The 24,299-nt window shown below is 35.2% G+C and overlaps 1 protein-coding gene across 4 annotated transcripts in view; it reads right to left on the bottom strand.

The window, feature by feature from the left end:
- The window catches only part of NEO1 (neogenin 1), a gene marked incomplete at both ends in the record, with an annotated part of 236,626 nt that overhangs the window by 163,930 nt on the left and 48,397 nt on the right, over nt 1–24,299 (bottom strand). For all 4 annotated transcript variants that reach the window (XM_079699465.1, XM_079699467.1, XM_079699468.1 and 1 more), the window contains one exon: nt 2,438–2,755. In XM_079699465.1, coding sequence (XP_079555591.1) covers nt 2,438–2,755 — 318 coding nt within the window. The remainder of the gene's footprint in view (nt 1–2,437; nt 2,756–24,299) is intronic.

Here is a 24,299-nt window from a genome sequence, read left to right as displayed (position 1 = left end):
CAGAACGGCAATTTAGCAGGAGCATATTTTTGGGGGGCAGCATTTTTTTAAAAATAGTTTTACTGAGGTACAATTTATATATGATAAAGGCTACCATTTAAAGTGCACAACTCAATGGTCTTTAGTATATGCAGAGTTGTGCAACCATCACTATCATCTAATTTTAGAACATTTTCACCATCCCCCAAAGAAACTTTGTATTCACTTGCAGTCATTCCCATTCCTTGTACCCACCCCTTTCCCACCCCCTTCATGCCCTCATTCCCCCCATCTCCAGTCCTATTCTATTCTATAGAAATAAAGATTTGCAAAAGTTTGTTCACTATACTACTGTCTACAACATCAAACAATTTTTATCCATTAACTATTCATCAAAAAGGGAATTTTTAGATAAATCACAATATATACAAATACAATGGATACTATGCAACTATTAAAAAGAACTTCTATTTATGTCTTAGCTTAGATATTATCTCCTCCTGATACCCAGGCCAAGAGCAGGTTAAACAAATCTCCTACAGAATGTTGTTTGCAGCAAAAGAACTTGGGTTTTGTATTAAAATTGCCTATTTACTTAGATACTTAGATAGATTACTTAGATATTAGGTCAAAAATGTTTCCTAAAGGATGTGAAAGCTAAAAGGAATGATGAACAAACCTAGAAGAGGAGAAGAAAGAGAAGAAAAGGTGGAGGACAGGATTAATAGGCAGTGAACAAAGGCCAGAGGCAGAGGATGAAAGGGAAGTGAAAACATTCAGTACTGCCAGAGCCTAAAATGAGGTGAGGGTGGTGATGGTGGTAGGGGGGCAGGGACAGAAGCAGAACGGAGTGTTAGGAACGAAGCTGGAGAACTGGAGGTCAGCTCACGAAAGGACTCAACAGGCTTGTTAAAGAGTTTAGACATTAACTTGACGTTGTTTACTGGAGAGCCACTGAAGGGTGAGAAAGAGTGCTCTAACCACAGCGTGGAGACTGGGCTGGAGGAGGGAAAAAATGAGGTGGAAGACAGTTACAAGGTTGTGATGAGGGATGACCAGGAGCAGCCTCACGAAGGAGCATGTGGATCAAGTAGAGAGGAATTAGGAAGCAGAATTCACTGGATTTGGTAATTGGACGTGGGGGACAGCGGAGAGGAAGGAGTCAAGATTAAAAGCCCAGCTTAAGAACGTGAATGATAAACAAAAGCTGACCTAAGTGACATTATAGGGGCAGTCAGTCATAATGCTAACTTATTTATCAACATTTTGGAGAAAGTATGGCAAAAAGATTTTTGAAAGAAAGAGAAGAAAGAAAAAAGAGAAAAGGCAAACTGTCAAAAAGCCTGATTCTTTTTTCCTTTTATTTTTCCATCCTCAATCTGTGATTATGAAATAATTACAGTGGCTGTACATCACACTCAAATTCAACTTTGAGTACTTGGCTGCAAAGAGAAAAAGAGCCATCACACTCTGAATGAACAAGCAAATACAACCTGTAGTGAGTAGGAGGTGGGGAGCCATGATCCTAGAGTGGGAACAAGATGGGAAACTGCTGTCTCAGTCATATTCTTTGTTCACATGTTAGCATTTCACCAAGGTGATAATAAATATAAGACTTAAAGATAAAACAACTTTTGTACAATCTGACCCTTAACAGAAACTTACTTCATCTGGTTCTCAAGTGTAGAAACACTGATCTGAGGACTGTAATATCTACTGCAAACAGTATGACCTCTTTAGGAACCATAGCTTATCTTTCTACATCTTTAATTGTTCTTACACTTTCTAACATTTTTCAAACAGGAATGCGCTAAAAGAGAGTGAACGTTTCTCTTTACAACTTTCTGCTCTTTATATATATACATATATATCCTACAGATTTTTTTTTTAATTTTTAATTTTTAATTTTTGGTGGGCCTTCTCTAGTTGCGGTGAGTGTGGGCCACTCTTCACTGCGGTGAGCAGGCTCCCCACTACGGTGGCCTCTCCCGTTTCAGAGCACGGTATCCTACAGATTTTTAAATAATCCAATTAAATGTCATTTCCTTGGTTAAGGCATAAAGAACCAAGACTGACTATACTACAAGTTTTACAAAATCATGCTAAATAGTTATGCAGGTAGGGTAAAAGTTCACAATCAAAGTGACAATTTTCCTGCACAACTTCTTTTGCCATTTCCAAGTTAAAAAGGTAAAAAGACCTGGCTCAGTACTTCTGATAGCAACTTTAAGCCATCTAAACCATTAGAAAGTGGAAAAGTGCTGTAGTTTACTCCCTACAGCACTGATCAAGTCCTAGCATAATCCTATACACCTGGTATATGCTCAACAGATACTTGTTAAATGAGTGTATTTGCTGTAACCAGTTTAATGAAAACTCTAAGATAATACTGCTTTTATCAAGATTTACCCTTTATAAAAAATTTGAAAATACAAATAAATTACTCAACAAAACTTACCTGCTACTGTGAGCTTGGCTGTTCTGCTGACAATAGTTCCAAGACTCTCAACAGTGGCCACACACTGATAATAACCTTCATCAGGTTTATTGTGTTTGGAATGCACCACATTGCTAATAAATAAAGACCCATCTGGGAGAAGCTGGCGTCGATCGTCTGACACTAAGTTTAAAAAAGTTCCATCTTTTTTCCATTCAATTTTTGGAGAAGGTTCAGAATATGCTGAACAGTTTAGTATACCAGAAGAGCCTCTAATTGAGAGGGTATCCACTGGTTCCACCAAAAAATAAAATGGAGTGAATGTCCGAATGCTGGATCCTGCAAAAATAATAAAGAAAAAGAACAAAGTTAAGCAAAACTTTCCTCTACTACTGCTGTAAGAAAATATAACATGTCCAAAAATTATTTTTAAGTGGTTTCCCCCTTAGGTATGATACACAAATACAGTCATTTCACTATGAATATCTAATAAATAAAATCTACTTTTTATTAGGAAATCAAAATTTGACCCATTTAGAAGAACATTAGGAAAAAAGACCCTGCTAGCGGAGATAATCCAACCTTGTTAGATGATATGAGTATCTAGTAAAAGTTTTATTTCAAACCCTACAATGGGATTTAGAAATATTTAAAATTACGGTATTCAAAGTGAAATTTTCTACAGAATGTAAAGGAGGTAGAAAATTGAAATGATTCTTTGTTAATACGGTATCTCTTCTATGTTTACCAGCTATATTTCTTTCATAAATTCACTATACATACCCTTTGTCCATTTTTCTAGTGGATTATTTATCCTATTGACTAAAAGCAATTTTTGGACATAGCTATCAAGTTTTGTAAATGTTCTTTTTTCTACTTTGATATTATGATTTTTTGTTATAAGAAAATACATTTTAACTACATAAAAGTAAATGTTACATTTAAAAAGGTTTTCTTTATCGCAAGAATATTTTTTAAAATTCAGCTTTGTTTTGTGCTAGTACTTTTGTGGTTTCATGTTCTATATTTAATCTTCATCTAGAATTCATTTTGATGTAAAGACCACTGGAGGGATCAGGTTAATTTTTCTAAGTCTTCAGCCAGTTCTCTGAACATGGAAAAAACATAATTTAAAGAAAACATTTGCTATAAACCCTATATTCTCAGCCAGAGAAAGCTTTCCAACTTAGTTTTACCTCTTTTTTTCACGAGAACTACTGATCAACTCCTTTGTGAACAACTCGAGTTGGAACCAGATTTCCTCATATGAACAAATGAAACCAAGACTTTTTCAAATATATATCTACACAGCCCTTTATTTATAGGTTATTTACATTATGAATTTAAGTATGACACTAATTCTTTATTACATAATAAAAGAATAGTTATAAATAAATATGAAACACACAGAGGAAACACGCAGAGGAAAGGAAATAATATTCACTTGGTTTAACATTTTCCAACACTTACAATGATAAACAAATTCCAAATAGACTAAGCACCCTTTCCCAAACACCATGAGGGGTTTCAATCCCCATTTGATGAATATGAAACTGATTGTTCAAGTCCTAAAACTCTTGAAAGTGAGCTTTAGGAATTTTTCAGAAGTAACCTACAGTAATTTGCTTCTGATTACTATAAAAATTTTTATATTGCATTAATTTACTGGAACTATAGTAAAATAAATCAAAATATAAACTTCAAGGCAGTAAAAAATGGTTAGATAAGAAAATAGTTATACAGAAAAGGTATAAAGGTAATTTAAGTCTTCATTATACCACCCAAATTTAAACAACTCAGAGATGTATTAGATTGGCAGTTAAATTATGCAAATTAACAATTTAAAATAGTCATTACCTATATTAATTTAAAAAATTAATTAAAAAATTTGGACAAAGTCTTTGCCATTTGACAAAAAATACAAAAAAAATTACACCAATATAAATCTTTTACAGTTTAATGTTCTATCTTGATTTTGATTTTATTTCATTTAAAAAGCCTATGCCATATCAACCAAGTTGAACAAAAGAGTATATGTGTTCAAAAAATTAAGAAAAAATTATACTCATGAAAGTTTACAAATGCCTTTGAAAAATCAAGGCACTTCAAAATTTTACCAAAAATATCCATCCATTCAGTATACTTAGAATATAGCATTGCTTAAATATTTACATTTATCATCTTTTATGTTATTCCCTCAGCAGGGGGTGACCTAATATATTCTTCCTTCACTTAAAATCTCTCAAAGGCTTGCCACTACTTTTTATTTAAAAAAAAATCTAAATAAACTCCTAAACTGGCTTGCCGCATCACTCTGTGATTGTCCTCTGCCTACTCTCCAGGCCCCTCCCCTTGAATCACTCTTCCTTCACCCGGTAAAGCATGCTGCACTCCTGTCAGTCTCATACAACATCTGCCCTCTTCACACAAGCTATTCCCACCAGCACCCCTCTCCAATTAACTACTAGTCTTCCCTCAAGCTCAGCTTAAATATCACTTTCTCAGAAAAGCTATCTGTCCCTAAAGCCCAGGCAAGATTAGTTTGCCCAGTTACAAGCAGGCATGGCATAAAGTAATCTACCCACCTAGCACTTCAAATGTATTAATCTTTAAATGTTTGTAATAACTTATTAAGGCAGAGAGAGTCGCCAATTTTCTTGGTTCCTGGTACCCTTATTTGTTCAGTAATTTTTTTCATGAATTCCTTAGGCTAAAAGAAATACCTAAGAGTTCTGGTTGTTAGGTTCAAATGAATGAATAAATACTTGTGTCTTAACAAGTTAGTGCCCTTTTGAAAAAATAATACACATAAATTGAAAGATATTTTAACTTCATCTTTCAGTAACCACAATTACTTATTATGGGATGTGTGCACCTACTGGGCTTTGCACAACTTCTCAAACCTTGAAATCCCATTGGACATTGCCATCCTCATTTCCTGTTCCACACATTTCTGCATGATACTTGCTTTTTATCACAGTGACCACCAAAAACCCAACTTCACGAGGATATCGCAGCATCAAGATGAAAGCAGCACAATCAAATGTTGAACTGTGAACTACCTTGACCTAAAAGTTTACATGGTGTCTAACAGATATGTTTCCCTAAAAAGTCTGAAATATTCCTGTAAGTTCAGAGGCACTGTGGGGTATCTCAGGGTACAGTTTGGGAACTGCAGGTTTACAATCTATCTTTCTCCAGTGTTTTTATTCACCATAGTCCCAGTGCCCACCTAGCACAGTGGATGGTATCAATCTTTAGATTATACAACCAGCTAACTTCTAAAAACTTCCACTGCTTAAAGTATTAATGAGACCACAGGTTCCATTCCAATATAGGCAATTAGTATCACTCTCTTGCATAATATAACTTACTAACAAGCAGGGTTTTTGTTAATTTTGATGAGTTTTTTTAAAAAATTATATAGAAGAGCAAAGAAAACCAAGAAGAGCCAAAATAATTTAGAAGAACAAAGTAAAGTAACTGCACTCATCAGTTACCAGTATTTATAAAGCTACAATAATTAAGCCACTATGTTCTGAAACAGGGAAAAACAGAGTCACATAACAAGCTACAGAGCCCCAAAATAGAGCTATATATATTTGGAAACTTAATATGCAGTAGAGATGGCATTTTGGGAAAAGGATGAATTACTCAACAAATGCTACTAGGGCAACTAGTTATCCATAGAGGAGAAAACTGGGACATCTACTCACAACATATAATAGACACGTGTTTCTCTGTATCAGGCACTGTTCTAAACATTATTTACATACTAACCATACAATCTTCACTACTACCTTATGAGATAGGTACTATTATTATTCCCATTTTAAAGGAGGAAACTGAAGCACAGAAATGTTAATTAACTTGTCCAAGGTCACACAGGTACAGTAAATGACAGAACCAGAGTCTGTGATCTTAACCACACTGCACCACCACTCATATACATATAGAAAAATACATTCCAGACTTATGAAAAAATTAAGTCATAAAAATTTTAGGAAAATACAGGGAGAGAGTACCCTGGAGTTAGGCAACCTTTTAAATCAAAATAGGAAACCTCAAAGCTAGAAAAGATAGATTTGCTTTACTTCACTGTTTAAATTAAAAAACAAAACAAAACAAAAAAACTCTTGTATGGCAAAATATCATAACAAAGCAAAAGAGACCAGACTGGAGGAAAATATATCACATATAACAGATAAAAAATTTAAAAGGTCACACCACTCAACAGAGGGTGAAACTGTGTTCCAATAAAACTTTATTTACAAAAACAGTCAGCAGGATGGATTTGATCCATTGGCTGTAGTTTACTGATTCCTGCCTTAGAATATTTAGCAAGCAAAAAATGAGTAAGCTATGTTTCAACTGATCTGAAATGAGTTCTGTGAAAAATGGACAATGCAGACATATGCATATGATTGTAGGAGCACTGAGAAACATAGGAAAGTACACTTCAGGTTGTTACGACCTGTCACTGGGAGGGGAAAGATGGGAGGGGACTGGCGGGGGATGGGGGGACAGGGAGGGAGGATAAAAATCCCCAAGCACAAGTAAAACAATTCTGTGATAAAAATCAGCTTGTATGTAATCCACTGATAAATATTATAAACATGTATGTGGTAGATATGGGTGTATGTTTACACTTGCGTGAATACCTAAAGGGACAGACTTAACTAGTCACCAAAATGGGGATCATCTCAGTGTGGTGAGATTTCAGTTGCTTTTTAACTATTTCTTTCATCTTTGGTATTGTCTGAATATTTTACATTAAAAATAGTATTGTTTCTTTAAGCAGAAATAAAGCTATTTTCATCTTTATATTTAGTGTACATAGGAGGGGACAATATGAAAAGTCTGGGGTATATTCATATACTTAGATTGAATGACTGTCAAAATACATATATTTGTTAAATAAAAAACATTCAAGTTTTAAAATGTGTATAACATGACCCCACTTATATTAAAATATATGTACACAGGTATATATATATGTGTGTGTGTGTATGCATATAATTAAATGTAAATATAGAGGGGAAAGTCTGGAAGAAAAGTCAACAGAGTTTCCTCCTGGGGAGAGCAGCAGGATTGAGCTGCTGATGGAGAGCGTATAGGGAGAAGGCTTTTTACTCCATGGATTTCTGTATTATTCACTTTTAAAAATATGAACAATTGCTTATGCATTCTTCTTGTCATCTTTTTATTTTATGATAAAAAATTTTTTGTTGGTGGTGGTGATTAATCCTTTGCTGAGGACAGAGGTTTATTTTTCAAAAGATCCATCACCACTGTCTTTAACCACTTTTCCTTTGTCACAGTAGAAGAGTTATCAGACACTCACTCCCTGGCTGACTTCGTATAAAAACTGTCCTGTACTTCTCACCAGGGTCCTGATTCCCTATCCACTTAAGTTTGCTTAATTTTAGTTTACTACAACTAGAGTCACTGTACAAATTATTCTGAAAAAGGCTTAATGATTCTATCTGATCTCTTCTACGTTCCCAGGTCTCTGAAAATTTCTCACTTCTTAATGGAATAGCTCTCACTTCTTGATAGACTATTCCTCACTTTTTGATAGACTATTTCACACTTCTCGACAGAATTCCATCTTATGAAAGGAAAATATCCACAGGGAACTCATTTCAGTTGGAATCCCCCCACCCCCAAATGTCAACAAACCATAACACTCACTGCACACTTTAATTATGTGGCCAATAATTATTCTAAATTTTACTGTACCCAGAGTAAAAAAAAAAACCCAACAAAACACCACGTAGTATATAAATACTAGCAGAAATAAAATGATATCTAGCTGTCTTATTGCTCAAAGAGGTCCAAAGTTATTGACAGTAGCAGAAATACAGAACAGAAGGGTAAGCAAACATTTTTATACACCTACAAATATAAGCATTCTGTAGAATGTTATTCATCCTAGGAAAATTATCTCTTCACTATAAGCTAAGAGACTAATGTTGAAGGACTTCATATTTCTTTTACTCCTTAACATTACTTTTGATCATCCCAACCTATCCAGTCAGTCTCTAAATCCTATATTTCATCCTTCCTGAGCTCTTGGTGTCCACTATCTCCATACAGCTCAGGCTCTCTTGCTTCTAGTTCTCAATTTATAATTAAAACATTTAAAAATTAGAAAGTTCAAATAATTCAACATTCTAAGGGCTCAACCAAATACATTCACGTTATCTACTAAGAAGAACAAACAACACTTAAATGTTTTCTACCCCGTTTTGCTATACAGCAATCAGTGCTCCCCTCTCTGCCTCACACAGCTAATTCCTCCTCACACAGCTAATTCCGCTAAACTGAATCTACTGAGCATGCAAAACTCCTTTCCTGGGGATTTCAAGTAAGATAGGTGGTTAGTAGTTAATATTATATGGATGATTTTAACTGTGTGATAAACACATATGGTTTTTTTTGTTTTTGTTTTTTTTGCGGTACGCGGGCCTCTCACTGTTGTGGCCTCTCCCGTTGCAGAGCACAGGCTCCGCACGCGCAGGCTCAGCAGCCATGGCTCATGGGCCTAGCCGCTCCGCGGCATGTGGGATCTTCCCGGACCGGGGCACAAACCCGTGTCCCCTGCATGGGCAGTTGGACTCTCAACCACTGCGCCACCAGGGAAGCCCAACACATATGTTTTGAAAAACCTTTATGGCACAGATATACCATAAAAACAGCAAATGTGAACTTCTAATCAAAGCAGGATCAGAAATTCTTTTTCAAGATCATAATATCCTAATAGGTAACATCTGATTGTTCTACTTTACAGCATCTACCTTCCCAACCACTCCTCAAAATGAAATATATGTGAATTTATTCAATAAACATTTATTATAGTAAGAGTGCTTTCCTTTTCTTCAATTTTCAGCCTTCCTCCTCTTGCCCTCCTCCCGCAAAAACAGCCATAGTGGAAAAAAACTTTGGTAAAATGCAGTCAGGCAGACATGGTTTCGAATCCTAGCTCTGCTATACTAGTTAATTTCTCTCTGTATCCAAAATTTTCTCCCCTATAAAATAGGAAAAATAATGGCTTCCTTTTAAGGAAATTTCTGTGAAGACATGTGTAAAAGCACCCACCTCATTACTTGGTCCTCAATAAATAGTAACTATTCATAGTTCAAAAGCTTAAAATATTTCCCCCCAAATTGCTAAGATCTAGGACCTCGGCGTTCACCAGTCACATTTTAGAAACTGTTATGCATAAAATATGGACCTTATTTTTCTACTTTTAGTCACATTTTGACAATTATGTATAAAATAATGTGAAGTGATCCTAAAACTCAAGTTTGGTCATCTTTCTTCTCTGCCTAATCTTTCAACAGCTCCCTATTACAGCTAATATAAAATCCAAATTCATTACCACAGCATTCAGAAGGGCTACAGGATCTGGTTCCTGCCTCTCTACAGCCTAATCTTACATCACACTCCTTCAAATTCAATAAACTCTGGCCACATAATTCAATTTCTTGAACAAGCAGTTTTCTTTCCCGTGCTGAAGTCTTTGCATTTGCTCTCCCTCTGCCTGAACACTAGCGCCACACCACTCTTCTGTCACAGGGCTAGCCTTTTCTCATCCTTCACGTTTCAACCCAACTGTCACTTCTACAGAGGCCTTCCCGGACAACTCTCTCTGAAAAAGTCTTTTATCCTGCCCTTCATGTGCTCTTCTCAGCAATTAACTTTGTTTTTAAGGCCTATCTTCCCAACTAGAAGGCGAGACTACAAGGGAGTATTAAAGTGACCCCTGGTTTGTCACTGCTACTTGCTATTTGTACCTTGGCTTGTTTTTGTGTTTTGTTTGTTTGTATCCTTTTCAGAATCCTACAGGTTTGAAGGGTGGGTGGGCCAAGATGGAATTCAGTATTAGTGATCCTGAGTGACTTTGCATAACATCAAATCTCCACTGTTTTTTAAGATCAGCCTCATTCTCAAAAATTTTATATTCAGATGATTTCAAATCTGTCCTTTGTAAAAATGTTTTAGTATCACTTTTTAAAGTGTCATAAATAAATAATATTAATACCTTATAACTTCCACGTGATCAGCAAGACTAGGTACAATCTGATAACCTACGAACAATACCACTAATGTTATGAACAGTTACCTGAAAATTCTCTAATTCTTAGAAAAAGTATGTTAATAATAGTTAACATGCCAACAATATTAGCAATACTTATATTACACATCAAAATAGAGGGAAAATCTCAATTGGTCAGTTTTCATTCTGCTAGATGAGAAAAATATAAGAATTTTTATATTAACTATATAGAACTGCTATTAACTATATAAACCTTCATGTTTAGATAGTTATCTAAACATTTTATAAGCAATTTTTTGTTATTTGTGGCCAGAAGACTGTCCTAAGAGTAATACATCTCACTCAGTACTTGATGGGTCTTCTGAATTTCTGAAACAAGTTTTTTTCAGTTCCATTTTTGCATATTATACTGAAGAAAATGTAAGCGCAATGATAATATAATGCAAATATTAACTTGGAGGTGAATCCAAAGATCTGAATGGTGACAGTTTTACACTGTAATTCAATACTTCTTTGATTGTTATGGTTCACACTTTTCTACCATGAGCAGTATGTTACTAGTGTTCTGACTACAAAATGTTTTATCACAATAAATTGTCAAGTTTTTTTTAAATAGGATATCTCCTTTGTAAAACTTCATTAAATACTTCCTTTCCAATCATCTACAGTTATTCTGACCTAATACAAAAATGGAGAGTAATCTAATTTGAAACACATTCTAAATAACTCTGAACTGGATACAACTATACTCATGAATATTCAATATCACCTCTATTCCATATGCTAACGCTTTATCTCACTGCTACAATTATATAGGCTTTTGTAATAGGGAGGTATTTGTGGGTTTTACAAAGAGAAAGGCAACAACAACCCAGTTTACTGTAGCTGTCAATATTTTGTGGGTTTTTAAGAAAGTCATAACAATAAATTTTTTATTAACTCATTGTCATTTGCAGAGTTTTGGGGTTTTCCCATTCATTTCACCAAATTATAGTAACCAGAGGAGTGAACACTTGAAACCAAAACTGTCCTGGAAAATCTAATTCATCTTATTGGTTCATAAAGTCACCACAGAAGAGGTAAAGCAGGAGCCTGAGGGCAAGAAACAGCCTGATACAAAACAGAAGTCAAGGGATCCAAGATCTAGTCCTAACTCTAACAAAATACAGGATACTTCTAAGACAAAATAGTAATTATGGGACCAAGTCTAAAGGTACTATAATAATACTTAATATTTACTGCACAGTTACCATGTGCCAGGCATTATTCTAGCGCTTTACCTATATTAATTCTTTCAATCCTCCAAAACTAGTGGTAGTAATTATTATTATCCCCATTTACAATGAGAAAACTAAGCCACAAAGAGAATAAATAATGTCTAAAGTCATGAAGCTACCTATGAAGAAGGCGAGATTCGAACCAAGTTAGTCTGGCTTCCCTGTACCCAAGATCATAACCACTAAACCAATATCCAACTGGATATTGGAACTATCCTATAGAGTAGCCACTTCGTGACGTGGCTATTGAGAATTTGAAATGTGACTATCTAAATTAAGATTTCATAAAATACAAAGCAAACTTAGAAGACTTAGTGTGCACACACACAAAGAATACAAAATATCTCATTAATAATTTTTATACTGATTACATGTTTAAATATTTTGGATATATTTAAATAAATATTTAAAAATTAATTCCACTTGTTTCTTTTTAATTTTCTAATGTGGTACATAGAAAAATTTTAATTATGTGGCTTACACTATATTTCTATTGGTCAACACTGCAATGGACTATGTTACTCTTCATTAATATGCTTTAAAGCAAACAAGCAAGTTCTTTCTTTAAAAAAAAAGCTGCATTGTTTCTGCAAAGGGTAAAAGACTATGAATCATGACAGTAGATATGAAGGGATCAAAGCAAAGCTCTTTCTGGCTGTCAAATATAAATACCGGTCTACCATATCTAAATAGTAAAAATTAAAGAATTTTAAGCAACTATCAGCACCCTCTCTTCGACACTTACTCAGAAATGCCTATTTAGAAACGAAACGTTTTAGAAATTTTTAATTAAAAATTGTAGTAATAATCAATTCATTATTGATGAATGCTCAAACTATTGGATGAAGGTTTCTGAAAAAAGGATAGTCACACAATTTCAGAGTGTCATCCACAAATTACTGATTATCTATAAAGAGGAAATGTACCTTCATAATGAACAGATCTGGTGGTCAACACCTTAACTAAGGGATCAAATTCAGTATTACCAGTAGTGAGACAGCCTGACATCATATACTCCCTGACGGCATGCAGTAAGAAGCACTGTAACATTCATGCTAGAAGTGTTGAACCTAAATCTAAGCATGAAGGAATAATACACAAATTCAGAATGTGAGACATTCTACAGAACAAATTCCCTGGACTCTTCAAAAAGGAGTCAATGTCATGAAAAACAAAGGCAAGAGAATTATTCTAGATGAAAAGTGACTGAAGAGACAAAAACAAATGCAATGAGTGGACTTTCATTGAGCCCTGGGCTTCAAAAAGCATGTAGGGAATATTTGGGTGAATTAAAATTTTTAGTATATTAGATAATACTCAGTTTAATTTTCTTAGATGTGATTAATGGTACTGTTATGTAGGAAAATGTCCTTACTCCTAGATGCTTTTGCAATATAAAAACATTAAGAGCAAAACACTCCACTGGATTGCTGATTGTCTAGGCAATTACAATATATCAGAAACTATGCAATATGAAGCATATACTCTTAGGCATAAGGTCTCAAGAAAATTCAAACAGGTAGAATTAATTATATAACCCAGAAGTTATAATTTATAGAAAAATAATCTCTTTGACCTAAATGATACGGTACACACTTGTTTGGTTCTTTAGTTTTTCCACTGATCCTTTAAGCTACCCCACATCATTCTAATAAATTTCTTTTTTGCTGAAGTTAGTTAAAAATGTGTAATGCTTGGAATAAAAAATCTTAATTGACACTCTGGGTATATAAGATTTTAAAATAAATTTAATATCACTTTTTCATATAATTAAAGAGTTAGAAATTAATAAAGTGACAGCATTTTAAGAAAAGTGTTCCAAATATTATGTCAATTTCAGTTTAACTTAACCTACTGACTATCAAATCTATATTTTGGCTATTTAAGGAGAAATTTTTCTAATTTTAGGATCTAGATCTTGACCTTTATAAAAAACAATGCACATAAAATATCCTCTCTTAATAATAACATAATTTTTTTTCTATTTTTGAAGTTTACTTCTCACTGCTATTTCTAAAGTGAGCTCTAATAACCTTTGATACCGCAGCTTTGTTCAGGGAAATTAGATAAAATAAGACTAAGATTAGGTAGAGTAAAAGTCCCTGAACAATAATGCTAATTACCACAGATCACTAGGTCCAAAAGGGTTATTACGTTTTTAGAGAGCAGAGTTTCAAGAGCTTAAATTAATAACAATGACATCAAAGATTTCTGGACTTCAAGGGCTCTTTAAAATAATAATTTATACAAATTCTTTCAAACGTATTACTAAGGATCTACTATGAATAAGAATAAAAAATTCTTCTCTCGTTGTTTATTGTTTCTCGCTCCACCCTTAAGCTATTCCCAATCCCACAATCCAACGTAAGCTTGATGAGAGCAGAAACCTTGCCAGGCATTTACAGTAGGTGCTCAATGAATGTTTGTTGAATGAATGAAAGATGATAAGCACTAAGTTACAATATTAGACACTAGTACCCACCCTCAGACTGCTTACAGTGAAGACACACAATGATATAATCACAACTCACACAAATACAACCACAGAACAACATGGTAGGAGCCACGACAGGGTATGTATAAGCTGCACAGAGAGAGGCAAACTCGCCTAGAGAGTCAGGGAAGACATACATGCAAAATGTGATTATAAATGTGATATCTGAGAGGAGGAGCCAGCCAGTGAAGAGCAGAATGTGCCCAGTCAAAGGAACAGCAGGTACAAAAGCCTAGAAACAAGGTGGTAGTGGAAGAGGCAAAGCACTCAAAGAAATTCAGAACTGGGTGGGCAGAGACCAGGTCATGAGGATTTTTATATGCTAAGTTAAGAAGTCTGGCAAGGGCTTTAAGATAAGAAGTGAAGATCACATTTACTTATTAAAAGAGTCATTTTTGCTGCAAAATGAAGATTAATTTAAAGAGAACAAGACTGGAGATAAGGAAAACAGTAAGGAAACCACTGCAGTGATCTCAGTTAAAACCTGATGAAGTCCTATTTAGACAAGTAGCTAGAGTGACTAAGAGAAATGGGCAGACTTAATGAATTTTTAGAGTCAAAGCAATAAGCTTTGGAGTCTGATTAAATGTGGAAGTGAGGTAAGTATGGAGTTACGGGTGATGGAGGAGTCCAAGATGACTGACAAGTTTCTGGCCAGAACAATGGCTAAACTGAAGTGCCAGTCACTGAGGAAAAGGACACAGTAGGGGGATCATGGTGTCTGTCACAGAGATGGAGAGTTTAAGGACATACAAGCTTGGAACTCAGTAGAGATTCAGGATGGAAATACATGTTGAAACTGAAGTTACAAGAGAAAATCAGATAGACTAAGAAATGTGTAAAATGTGAAGAAAGCAGAGGGCCAGTTTCTGCAGAATACCAACATTTAAGGCAGAGAAAAAGCCTGCAAAAGTCACAGAGGTCAGAGGGTAAGAGAACATGTCATCCCAGGAGCCAAAGGAATATTTCAAGGAGGAGGACGAACTGCTGAGAGTAAAATACAGATGGACACTCATTCACTGGATACATTTTGAGAAGGTCATCGATGACCCAGGCAAGAACAGATTTAGTATAGTTAGCAAAGACAGATGCCAGACTACAATGCACTCAGGAACAAGATGGAAAAATGAAGAAACAGAGCCTGTAAAATGTAGAACAGCACTTGTCAAATGTTAGTGTATAGACCAATCACCTTGTTATATTCTGTTAAAATTCAAATTATCATTCAGTAGTTCTAGGGTGGGGATTTCTATATAACAAGTGTCCAGGTGCTGCAGATTCTGCCATTTCACCAAACAACACTTTTGACAAACAAGGGTATCAAGACCACTTTCAAAATGTTTGGTTATAAAAGGTAGAGGAGAGACAGGGTGGTAAATAAAGAAAATCTGAGCTTGGTCTTCTTTTATATTCTTTGTTACAGAGGAGAAACTTGAGCATGTTGAAAGACAGAAAGAACCAGTAGAGGGTAAAGTAGAATATTCAGACAAGAAGAGGGTAAGATTAGGATCCAAAGTAACAGGGACTAGACTTACCCTCCTGTCTTAGACAACCAGCACACTAGACAAAAATCAATGAAATAATGCTTTTCAGACAATGGACAACAGGCAGCACAGGACTATGACCCCAGAGAGAAAGTAAACAAACAAGATGATTTCTAAAATTACCCCACCTTACAGCCTATAGATATCCCATCTTTCCAAGCCTCAGCTTGAGGAAGAGGAAAGCAGAGGGAGTTCCAAAATCACACAGAATTGAAAAGACAGAGGTCAGAGTTGGGGAGGCCAAAGTGACTACAATTTGCAGGGCAGAGTATGAAAGAGGAGGAAGCTGCAGAGAGAGGGAGCGAGGGAAGGAGGGAAAGAGGAACTCCTGAGTTTGGCATAAGAGTCCCCTTAAATCTTTGGATGACCACTAATGTGCATATGAGGGAACTGAAATTGTACAAAGTATGTTTTCCAACCATAATGGAATTAAACTATAAATCAATAACAAATATCTGGAAAATCCTAAAATATTTGGAAATTAAGCACCATGCTTCTAAATAACCCATAGATCAAAGAAGAAATCACATGAGAAATTACAAAATATTTTGAAGTTAATGAAGATAAAAATATAGCATATCAGATTTGCACAATGTAACTAAAGCAATGCTTAAAGGGAAATTGTATCAATAGCATTAATATCTATAGTATAAAAAGTATATAGTGTAAAAAGACATGTAGGAGGGTTAATTTTGGATCAGACAAAGGACACTTCCTTTGTTACAACAATAAGTTAGGATAAGATTATGAGTAGGCTTGGTGGTAGTTAGTTAAGGGAGTCATTGTTAATTGCTTGTATAGTCTCTTAAGCATAAGGTGAGTACAACTGTTGATGGTGTGGGTAGGCTGCAGGGGTGTGTGTGGAAGGTGTCTTCTGGTAGTGATAAACACCTGAAGCAGCTTCAGTGAGAAAGGAAGAGAGCACAGAAAAAGGGAAAATAGGATTACTCAGCTACACTGAAAGCTCAGTTAAGGTTGGTAACTGTATTTAAAGAGGTTCAAACAAGAGAACATGATCTTGTAGAGTATAAAGGGAAGAGAAAGTTCAGACATTTAAAACTGAATTTTTTTAGGCAGATGAGTAAAAAGTGACAGTGAAATAGAGCTGACGATATCAGAAAGTGGTTGTCAATGGAATCTAAAACAGATAGGAAAGGAAATAAACAGGAGTGAACTGTGATAGGTAAAAATGGTGCCAGTACAATGTGAGAAACCTGGAAGGAAAGGAGACTGTGCTGAGACTGTGATATTATTTCAGTATTTCAGCACTGCTGAGTGATGACAAGGGGTAGGGTGCCATTGTGGAAGCTGATGCTTGAAGTAACATAAAAGAGAAGTCACTGGAGATGAGGAAGTTAAAGTACTGAAAGTAATGAAGCTGGTATTAGAAAGATAAGCCAAGCAGACACACAAATTATCCAGAACAATGACAGACTTGGAATGAAGGGAAAGATGGTAAAACAAGACGTAAAGTTTTCAATGAACCAAAGAGAATAGTAAGTACACAAATGATAGTGAACAAGAAAAACAGAGATAAAATTCAGTGGCCCACATCTTTAAAGAGGAGAAATTTCTCTGAGTAATTATTTCACATTTCAGAAAGCTATTTTCCATTATACTTCAGAGATCAGCTATGTTCTAGAGAGCTGATGTTGCTCTAAATATCACAGAGTACTTTTCTCATATGGAAAACAAGCATTACAGATTTTATTCAAGTGCACTGTACACCATATGTCTACAAATTGTTACCAAGTTCAGCTTAAAAAAATCCTGCATAAAGATGCATTAATTCTTGAACACAGAAAACAAACAGCATATGAATAATTTATTGAAAGCTTTTGCTGTCAGCAGCTTTATTAACAAAAGCAATATTTATGAAATCCCACAGGACAATCTAACAACTTAAATATATACAAAAGAGAATAACACAACACTACAAATCCTTAATAATGAATCTTATAGTATCAAAGCTATTTTCTGCAAAGAATGTTGTGCATGTACAAGCTCTCATTGCAAAATATACAGATGTCTCAGAAAAACCATGTCATAGTCTCACAAGGTCTGTAGACTAGGTTCTAGAATTCTTCTATTCAACTGTATATTTACTGGTGAAAATAAACTGAATTCAAAGGCTTGTTAACTCAAGCCTGCATTAGTAAGCTGCCATGTTGTCACAGACAAATTCAAATCTCATTCACTGACCTCTTAATCTCTTGGTAACACACTCCTGATGTGAAATAATCTTGGGGGGAGGAAAGAGAGGTGAAAACCTCTAAAACCTAAGAAAGATGTTAACAGTATCAGAAGGATAAGACACGAGCCCCAAAATTCTCACAATGAAGCCACATATGTGCATATAAATAATAACCAAACAGTTGTAAATACATTTGTGAGAGTAAAATAAGACTTTTCTATGCTACTATAATTGTATACCACTTTCACACAGATGTAGAATTAGACTAAAATGAAATGCAGATGGTCCTCAATCATTTTAAAAGATGCTCAACCTCATTCATAATAAGAAAAATGCAAATTAAAACTGTGCTGAGACATGATTTCTCACCTATCATAATGGCAAAAACCCAAATGTTTTGAACATACTCTCCAGGCAATGGATAGGGAAACAGGCTGATGGGAATGCAAAATGGCATACCCACTACAGAGGGAAGTTTGCAACACCTAGCACAATTATATATGTATTTACCCTTTGATTTAGCAATCCCATGTCTCTGAATCTATCCCAACAATAGACTGGCCAAAATATGAAAAGCAAGACTAAGGTACAAGCTAGTCTATTCATTGCAGCACTACTTGCAGTAACAGCCTGGAAACAATCCTGATATCTATCAATAAGGGCCACAATGAACAAACTATGGTACACTGACACAATGAGGTACTATGCAGTGGTAAATAGGATAATAGAATAACTTTATATGTAGTCTACTACAAAGTGATCTTTAGAATAAATTAAGTGAAAAAGCAAGGCTGGAGAAAGTGGGTATATTTATCTAAGGAAGGTAAAATATGAATACATACACACATAATTTTTAATCCATTTAAAGAGAAAGAATATGACTACAGGAGACTAGAACTGAAGCTGGATGTCTCTGAATGGATCTTGTTCATCGAGTTGACTTTAGGATCATGTAAATACTTTACATAGTTAAAAAACAAAAAATTAAAATTTCAAAGCTCCTAAAAATTAAAAGCAGAAATGAAACAAACCCAAATCTCCAGCTGTCCTTTTAACCACACAGAAAGAAATTAGTCTAAGAGAATTTAGGAACACAATAGCCTAACTGTACACAGTGGAATATACCCTAAGGACCAAAAGAACTACAAAAGTTTTAAACTGTTTTAATAACCATTTTGTTGCAGTTGCTATTGATATTGAGACTGTGCATGCGTGTGTGTGTGTTGGAATAAAGGAAATGAGTAAATTCACTGAGGTCACAGAGAACAAGATTCTCAGTGTGGAAGAAAAGCAATACAGATGTAAAATCAGTAAGATTAGGTAAAAGCCATGTATCATCCCTCAGTTTTACCTGTATGTAGCAACACGAATTTGTATTTTATTTATTTTAAAAACATGTATTTCCTAGTGCACTTCACTGAAAAGGACTAGTGACAATGAGCAACCCAGTATCAATACCAGATTTGGCCTCTAAATTCCATTTTTCCACACAAAATAACATTCAAATAAACTAGCTAATTCTAGGTTTGCAATTGGAACATGAGATGAATCTGCAACATCTTGTCACACCAGAAAACACAAAGCTATCGATGACTACTAGCGTCATCCCCAAAAACCCAAGAGGCTCTTACTGGCCAAATATGGGACATTTAAGCATCAATCACCATAATAACATAATAAACTGAAATACTCAAGTATGCTGAATACCATTACTTTATAATGACCTAAAAACAAACACTAATCGGTCAGCTTTGGACAATGTTACAGAATCAAATCATTATTTTGAAAAGTGTCATGTAATTAAGTGTTTTTCCTAATCAAACTGTTCCTTATGGCAATAAAATTGTTGATCAAGTAAGTTTCTGTTTATAGAAGTAGCCCACCTAATAATGAAGGAATGACACAGTATCACAATTTTGCAACCCCTAATGAATTAACAGCTCTGGGAAATAAACATCAATGGCTCAGGAGTCAGCAACTTTTTCTGAAAAGGACCAGATAGTAGTATGTTAAGGATTTGCAGGCTACATACAGTTTGTCACATATTCTTCTTTGTTTCAAAAAATTTTTAAAGACCCTTTAAAAATATAAAACCCAACTTTAGCTCATAGAATGTACAAAAACAGGCCACAAACCAGATGTGACCCATGGCCATAGTATGCTGAACTCTGGTGGCTAATAGCAACAGGGAAACAGACCCAATCACACATTATATGCCTCTTGATGAAAGCATACACCATCACTATCTATTGGTAGCCTCAACAAAACAAAAACAAAATCCTGAATCAAGTCTCTAGATCCAACTACAAATTAAGAAAAAATAAATAAAAAGGACAGAGTAATATGGTGATAGACACCATGGGGATGCTATCAACAACATACCAACTGAGAGAAAATTCTTTGAGACAAATGACACAGTTACTTCAACAAATAAATTACAAGGAATAAAGGGAGGTAGGGGGGATAACTGTTAACTTAAAAGAAACTTGAAACACATACCAAACAATTGTGTAGGTCTTGATTCAGATTCAAACAAACAAACAAAACCTTAAAAAAATATATTGTATACAAACATACATAGCATTATTCAAAATAGCCCAAAAGTAGAAACAAAAAAACAACCCAGGGCTTCCCTGGTGGCGCACTGGTTGAGAGTCCGCCTGCCGATGCAGGGGATGCGGGTTCGTGCCCCAGTCCAGGAAGATCCCACATGCCGCGGAGCGGCTAGGCCCGTGAGCCATGGCCGCTGAGCCTGCACGTCCGGAGCCTGTGCTCCGCAATGGGAGAGGCCACAACAGTGAGAGGCCTGCGTACCGCAAAAAAATAATAATAATAAATAAAAATTAAAAAAACAACCCACTATCCATCAAATGATGACTGGATAAACACAATGTGATATATCCGTACAATGAATTATTATTCAGCCATAAAAGGGAATGAAATACTGATACAAGCTACAACATGGATGACCCTTGAAAACATTATGCTAAGTAAAAGAAGAAATGTGCAAAAAGCTACACATTGTATGATTTCATTTATATGAAATGACCAAAACAGGTAAATCCAGAAACAGAAAGCATTACCTTGGGGGTGGGAGGGCGCGGATAGGGTATGGGAAGTGACTGCTAATGGGGTACAGGGTTTCTTTTTGCGAGGATAAAAATGTTCTAAAATTGATTGTGGTGTAACTACACAGTTCTGTGAATATACTAAAAACCAGTAAACTTACATTTTAAACAGGTGAATATATGATATGTAAATTATACCTCAATAAAGCTGTTATTAAAAAACAAGTATTATGAAAGCAACCAGGGCTCCATGGAAAAATGGCTAATTCTAGGATTGGGGCAGGAAAGTCTGGAGCATCTTGTAGTGACAGAAAGTAAGAAGTACTTAAAAATACAAAAACAAAACAAAAGAAACCAAGATGGAGCTACACGAAAGGGACAAATGAACAAATAAACATTTCCAATGCCCAAAGATGGAACAATCTGAGCAACAAAATGAAGTGGTATTATAGTATAACCCAAAGTATAAAACAAATATCCATTAGTCATACTGATATAAATAAAAGGTTGAATAAATATAACAGTAGAGAAGAAAAGACAAATCTCCCATACACAAGAACTCCAAATAATTTACACAGATCCTCTACCCTCAAGGAGGAGGAGCAGAATCACCACTCTTTAAGTACAGGCTGTGCATAGACCTCCTTCCCAAAAGAGTATGGTATTGGGGTGGGGGGAGGAGGTGGTGCTAGTTTTACAGTGGAGAAACTTAACATTAACTATCTTAGCCAGGTGATTAAGGTAGACGTCAATAGTGATAAGTTGGTTGATATTATACACCCTGGAAATGATATGATGACAACAGTTAGCACTTTACTTCTATGGTCTTCCTATTAAAACCATAAACCCAGTCAACTCATGAGAAAAACATCAGAAAAATCCTAACAGAGGGACACTATAAAATACCTGACTAGTACATCTCAAAACTGCCAATGTCATCAAAAACAAAAAAAGTCTGAGAAATTCTCACAGCCAAGAGGGACTAAGGAGACACGACAACTAAATGTAGCATAGTATGCTGGATGAGATTCTGGAACAGAAAAAAAAAAATTGGGTGAAAACTAAGAAAATCTGAACAAAGTATGGGCTTTAGATAACAATAATGCATCAATATAGGTTCACTAATTGTAACAAATGTACCATTCAAATATAAGATGTTAATAACTGGGGGAACTGTGTAGAGTATGAGAACTGTCTTTACTACCTTTGCAATAATTCTGTAAGTCTAAAACTAATAGTAAAAATAAATTTATTAAAAAGTAATAATTATGACATTTATAAAACAATTAGAAATGTAAACACTAAGTGGGTATTATATGACACAGTAATTATTTTCACTTTTCTTGTTTTTTTTTTTTTTTTTTTTTTTTTGTGGTATGCGGGCCTCTCACTGTTGTGGCCTCTCCCGTTGCGGAGCACAGGCTCCGGATGCGCAGGCTCAGCAGCCATGGCTCACGGGCCCAGCCGCTCCGCGGCATATGGGATCCTCCCAGACCGGGGCACGAACCCGTATCCCCTGCATCGGCAGGCGGACTCTCAACCACTGCGCCACCAGGGAGGCCCACTTTTCTTGTTTTATATGTGAAAATCTTTGACTAACATAAAATATAAACCCAAGAAAATAAGATAACTGAAAAAGAACAGGTACAGAAGTTACATGGTATAACCAAATACCAACTATTATACATTCAAGATCAATGGACTAATGAACATTTCCAATGAAAGTGTTATCAACTAAATGCTATAATAAATGCAAAATTTTTGTTTCAAGATTAGAAGTGCCATCAAAAATAAATGATATAATTTAGCAAAGAGGATTCTAAGATATTTGTTAGATAAAATAAGAACAAAACATATTGTTAACAAGTACCTAGAAATCCAGAAGGTGAGCTTTAAAATAAAGCTCTTAATTATCTCCCTCAGACCAAGACAGCAGCTGACACTTGTCTAGTACCCAGATTTCTCTATTACATTGATACTCTCTATCACCCAAAGATAAAAGAGCAGTAACTAACCTAAATCCAAGGAACAGAAGTCAGAAAGCCATCTAACCCCTCCTACATTACAAATGTGACTTCTCTGTAAGAACCCTGTAATTTTACCCTATTTCAACATAAGCATAAAGGCATATTCTAAAGGCAAACAAAAGATTTGGGAATTATCCACATAATCTTTCCATCTGAACAGATAATTCAACTTCATGCACCTCCACTGAGTAATCACAAATCATTTTAACTGTTTATTTAAATACTTTTTCTTGCAGGTGTCATATGAAAGAATATAATAGAGCACAAAAGAAGAATCTGTGAAGGCACCAAACACAGTGCTGAGTTCACTGCTGATTTTTATTAAATATCAATACTTTTATTATTTAAGAGAAAAATATTGTTTTCCATAGGACTAATTCTTTAAAACAGTGAAACTAATTGGAAAAAACACAGTTATATAAACAAATTTTTGCCTCGTATACTCCACTTTTCAGGAATGTAATGCATAATGCAAGGTCAAATAATACTAAACCATAACTGCATGTACGTAAACCAATGCCCATACAGGTTCCTGCAGAGGAGGCACCAGTTTGTTTAACTAAAAACTTCTGGGGTTCAAATTATAAAGTCTATAAACTAGCTATATAAGTAGAATGGCTAAGTAAATTACAGCACACTGATATTATAAAGTCACCGAAAACTTGTGAAGGGAGGCAACAAGAGTAGTGCATAACAGCGTGCGTTCAAGAGTCAAGCCACATGAATTCAAATCCCATTTCTATCATTTGCTAATTATGTGGCCTTAGGCAAATTATCTAGTCTCAGTTTACTCACCTATAAAATGGAAATAAGAGTCACTGCCTCGAAAGTAGGCATAGAGGGAACTTTCCTCAACATAATAAAGGCCATATATGACAAACCCACAGCCAGCATCATCCTCAATGGTGAAAAACTGAAACCATTTCCACTAAGATCAGGAAGAAGACAAGGTTGCCCACTCTCACCACTCTTATTCAACATAGTTTTGGAAGTTTTAGCCACAGCAATCAGAGAAGAAAAGGAAATAAAAAGAATCCAAATCGGAAAAGAAGAAGTAAAGCTGTCACTGTTTGCAGATGACATGATACTATACATAGAGAATCCTAAAGATGCTACCAGAAAACTACTAGAGCTAATCAATGAATTTGGTAAAGTTGCAGGATACAAAATTAATGCACAGAAATCTGTGGCATTCCTATATACTAATGATGAAAAAT

The sequence above is a fragment of the Hyperoodon ampullatus genome, assembly GCF_949752795.1.
Source record: "Hyperoodon ampullatus genome assembly, chromosome: 3".
NCBI classification, from domain to species: Eukaryota; Metazoa; Chordata; class Mammalia; order Artiodactyla; family Ziphiidae; genus Hyperoodon; species Hyperoodon ampullatus.
This window is presented reverse-complemented; position numbering and strand designations above follow the sequence as displayed.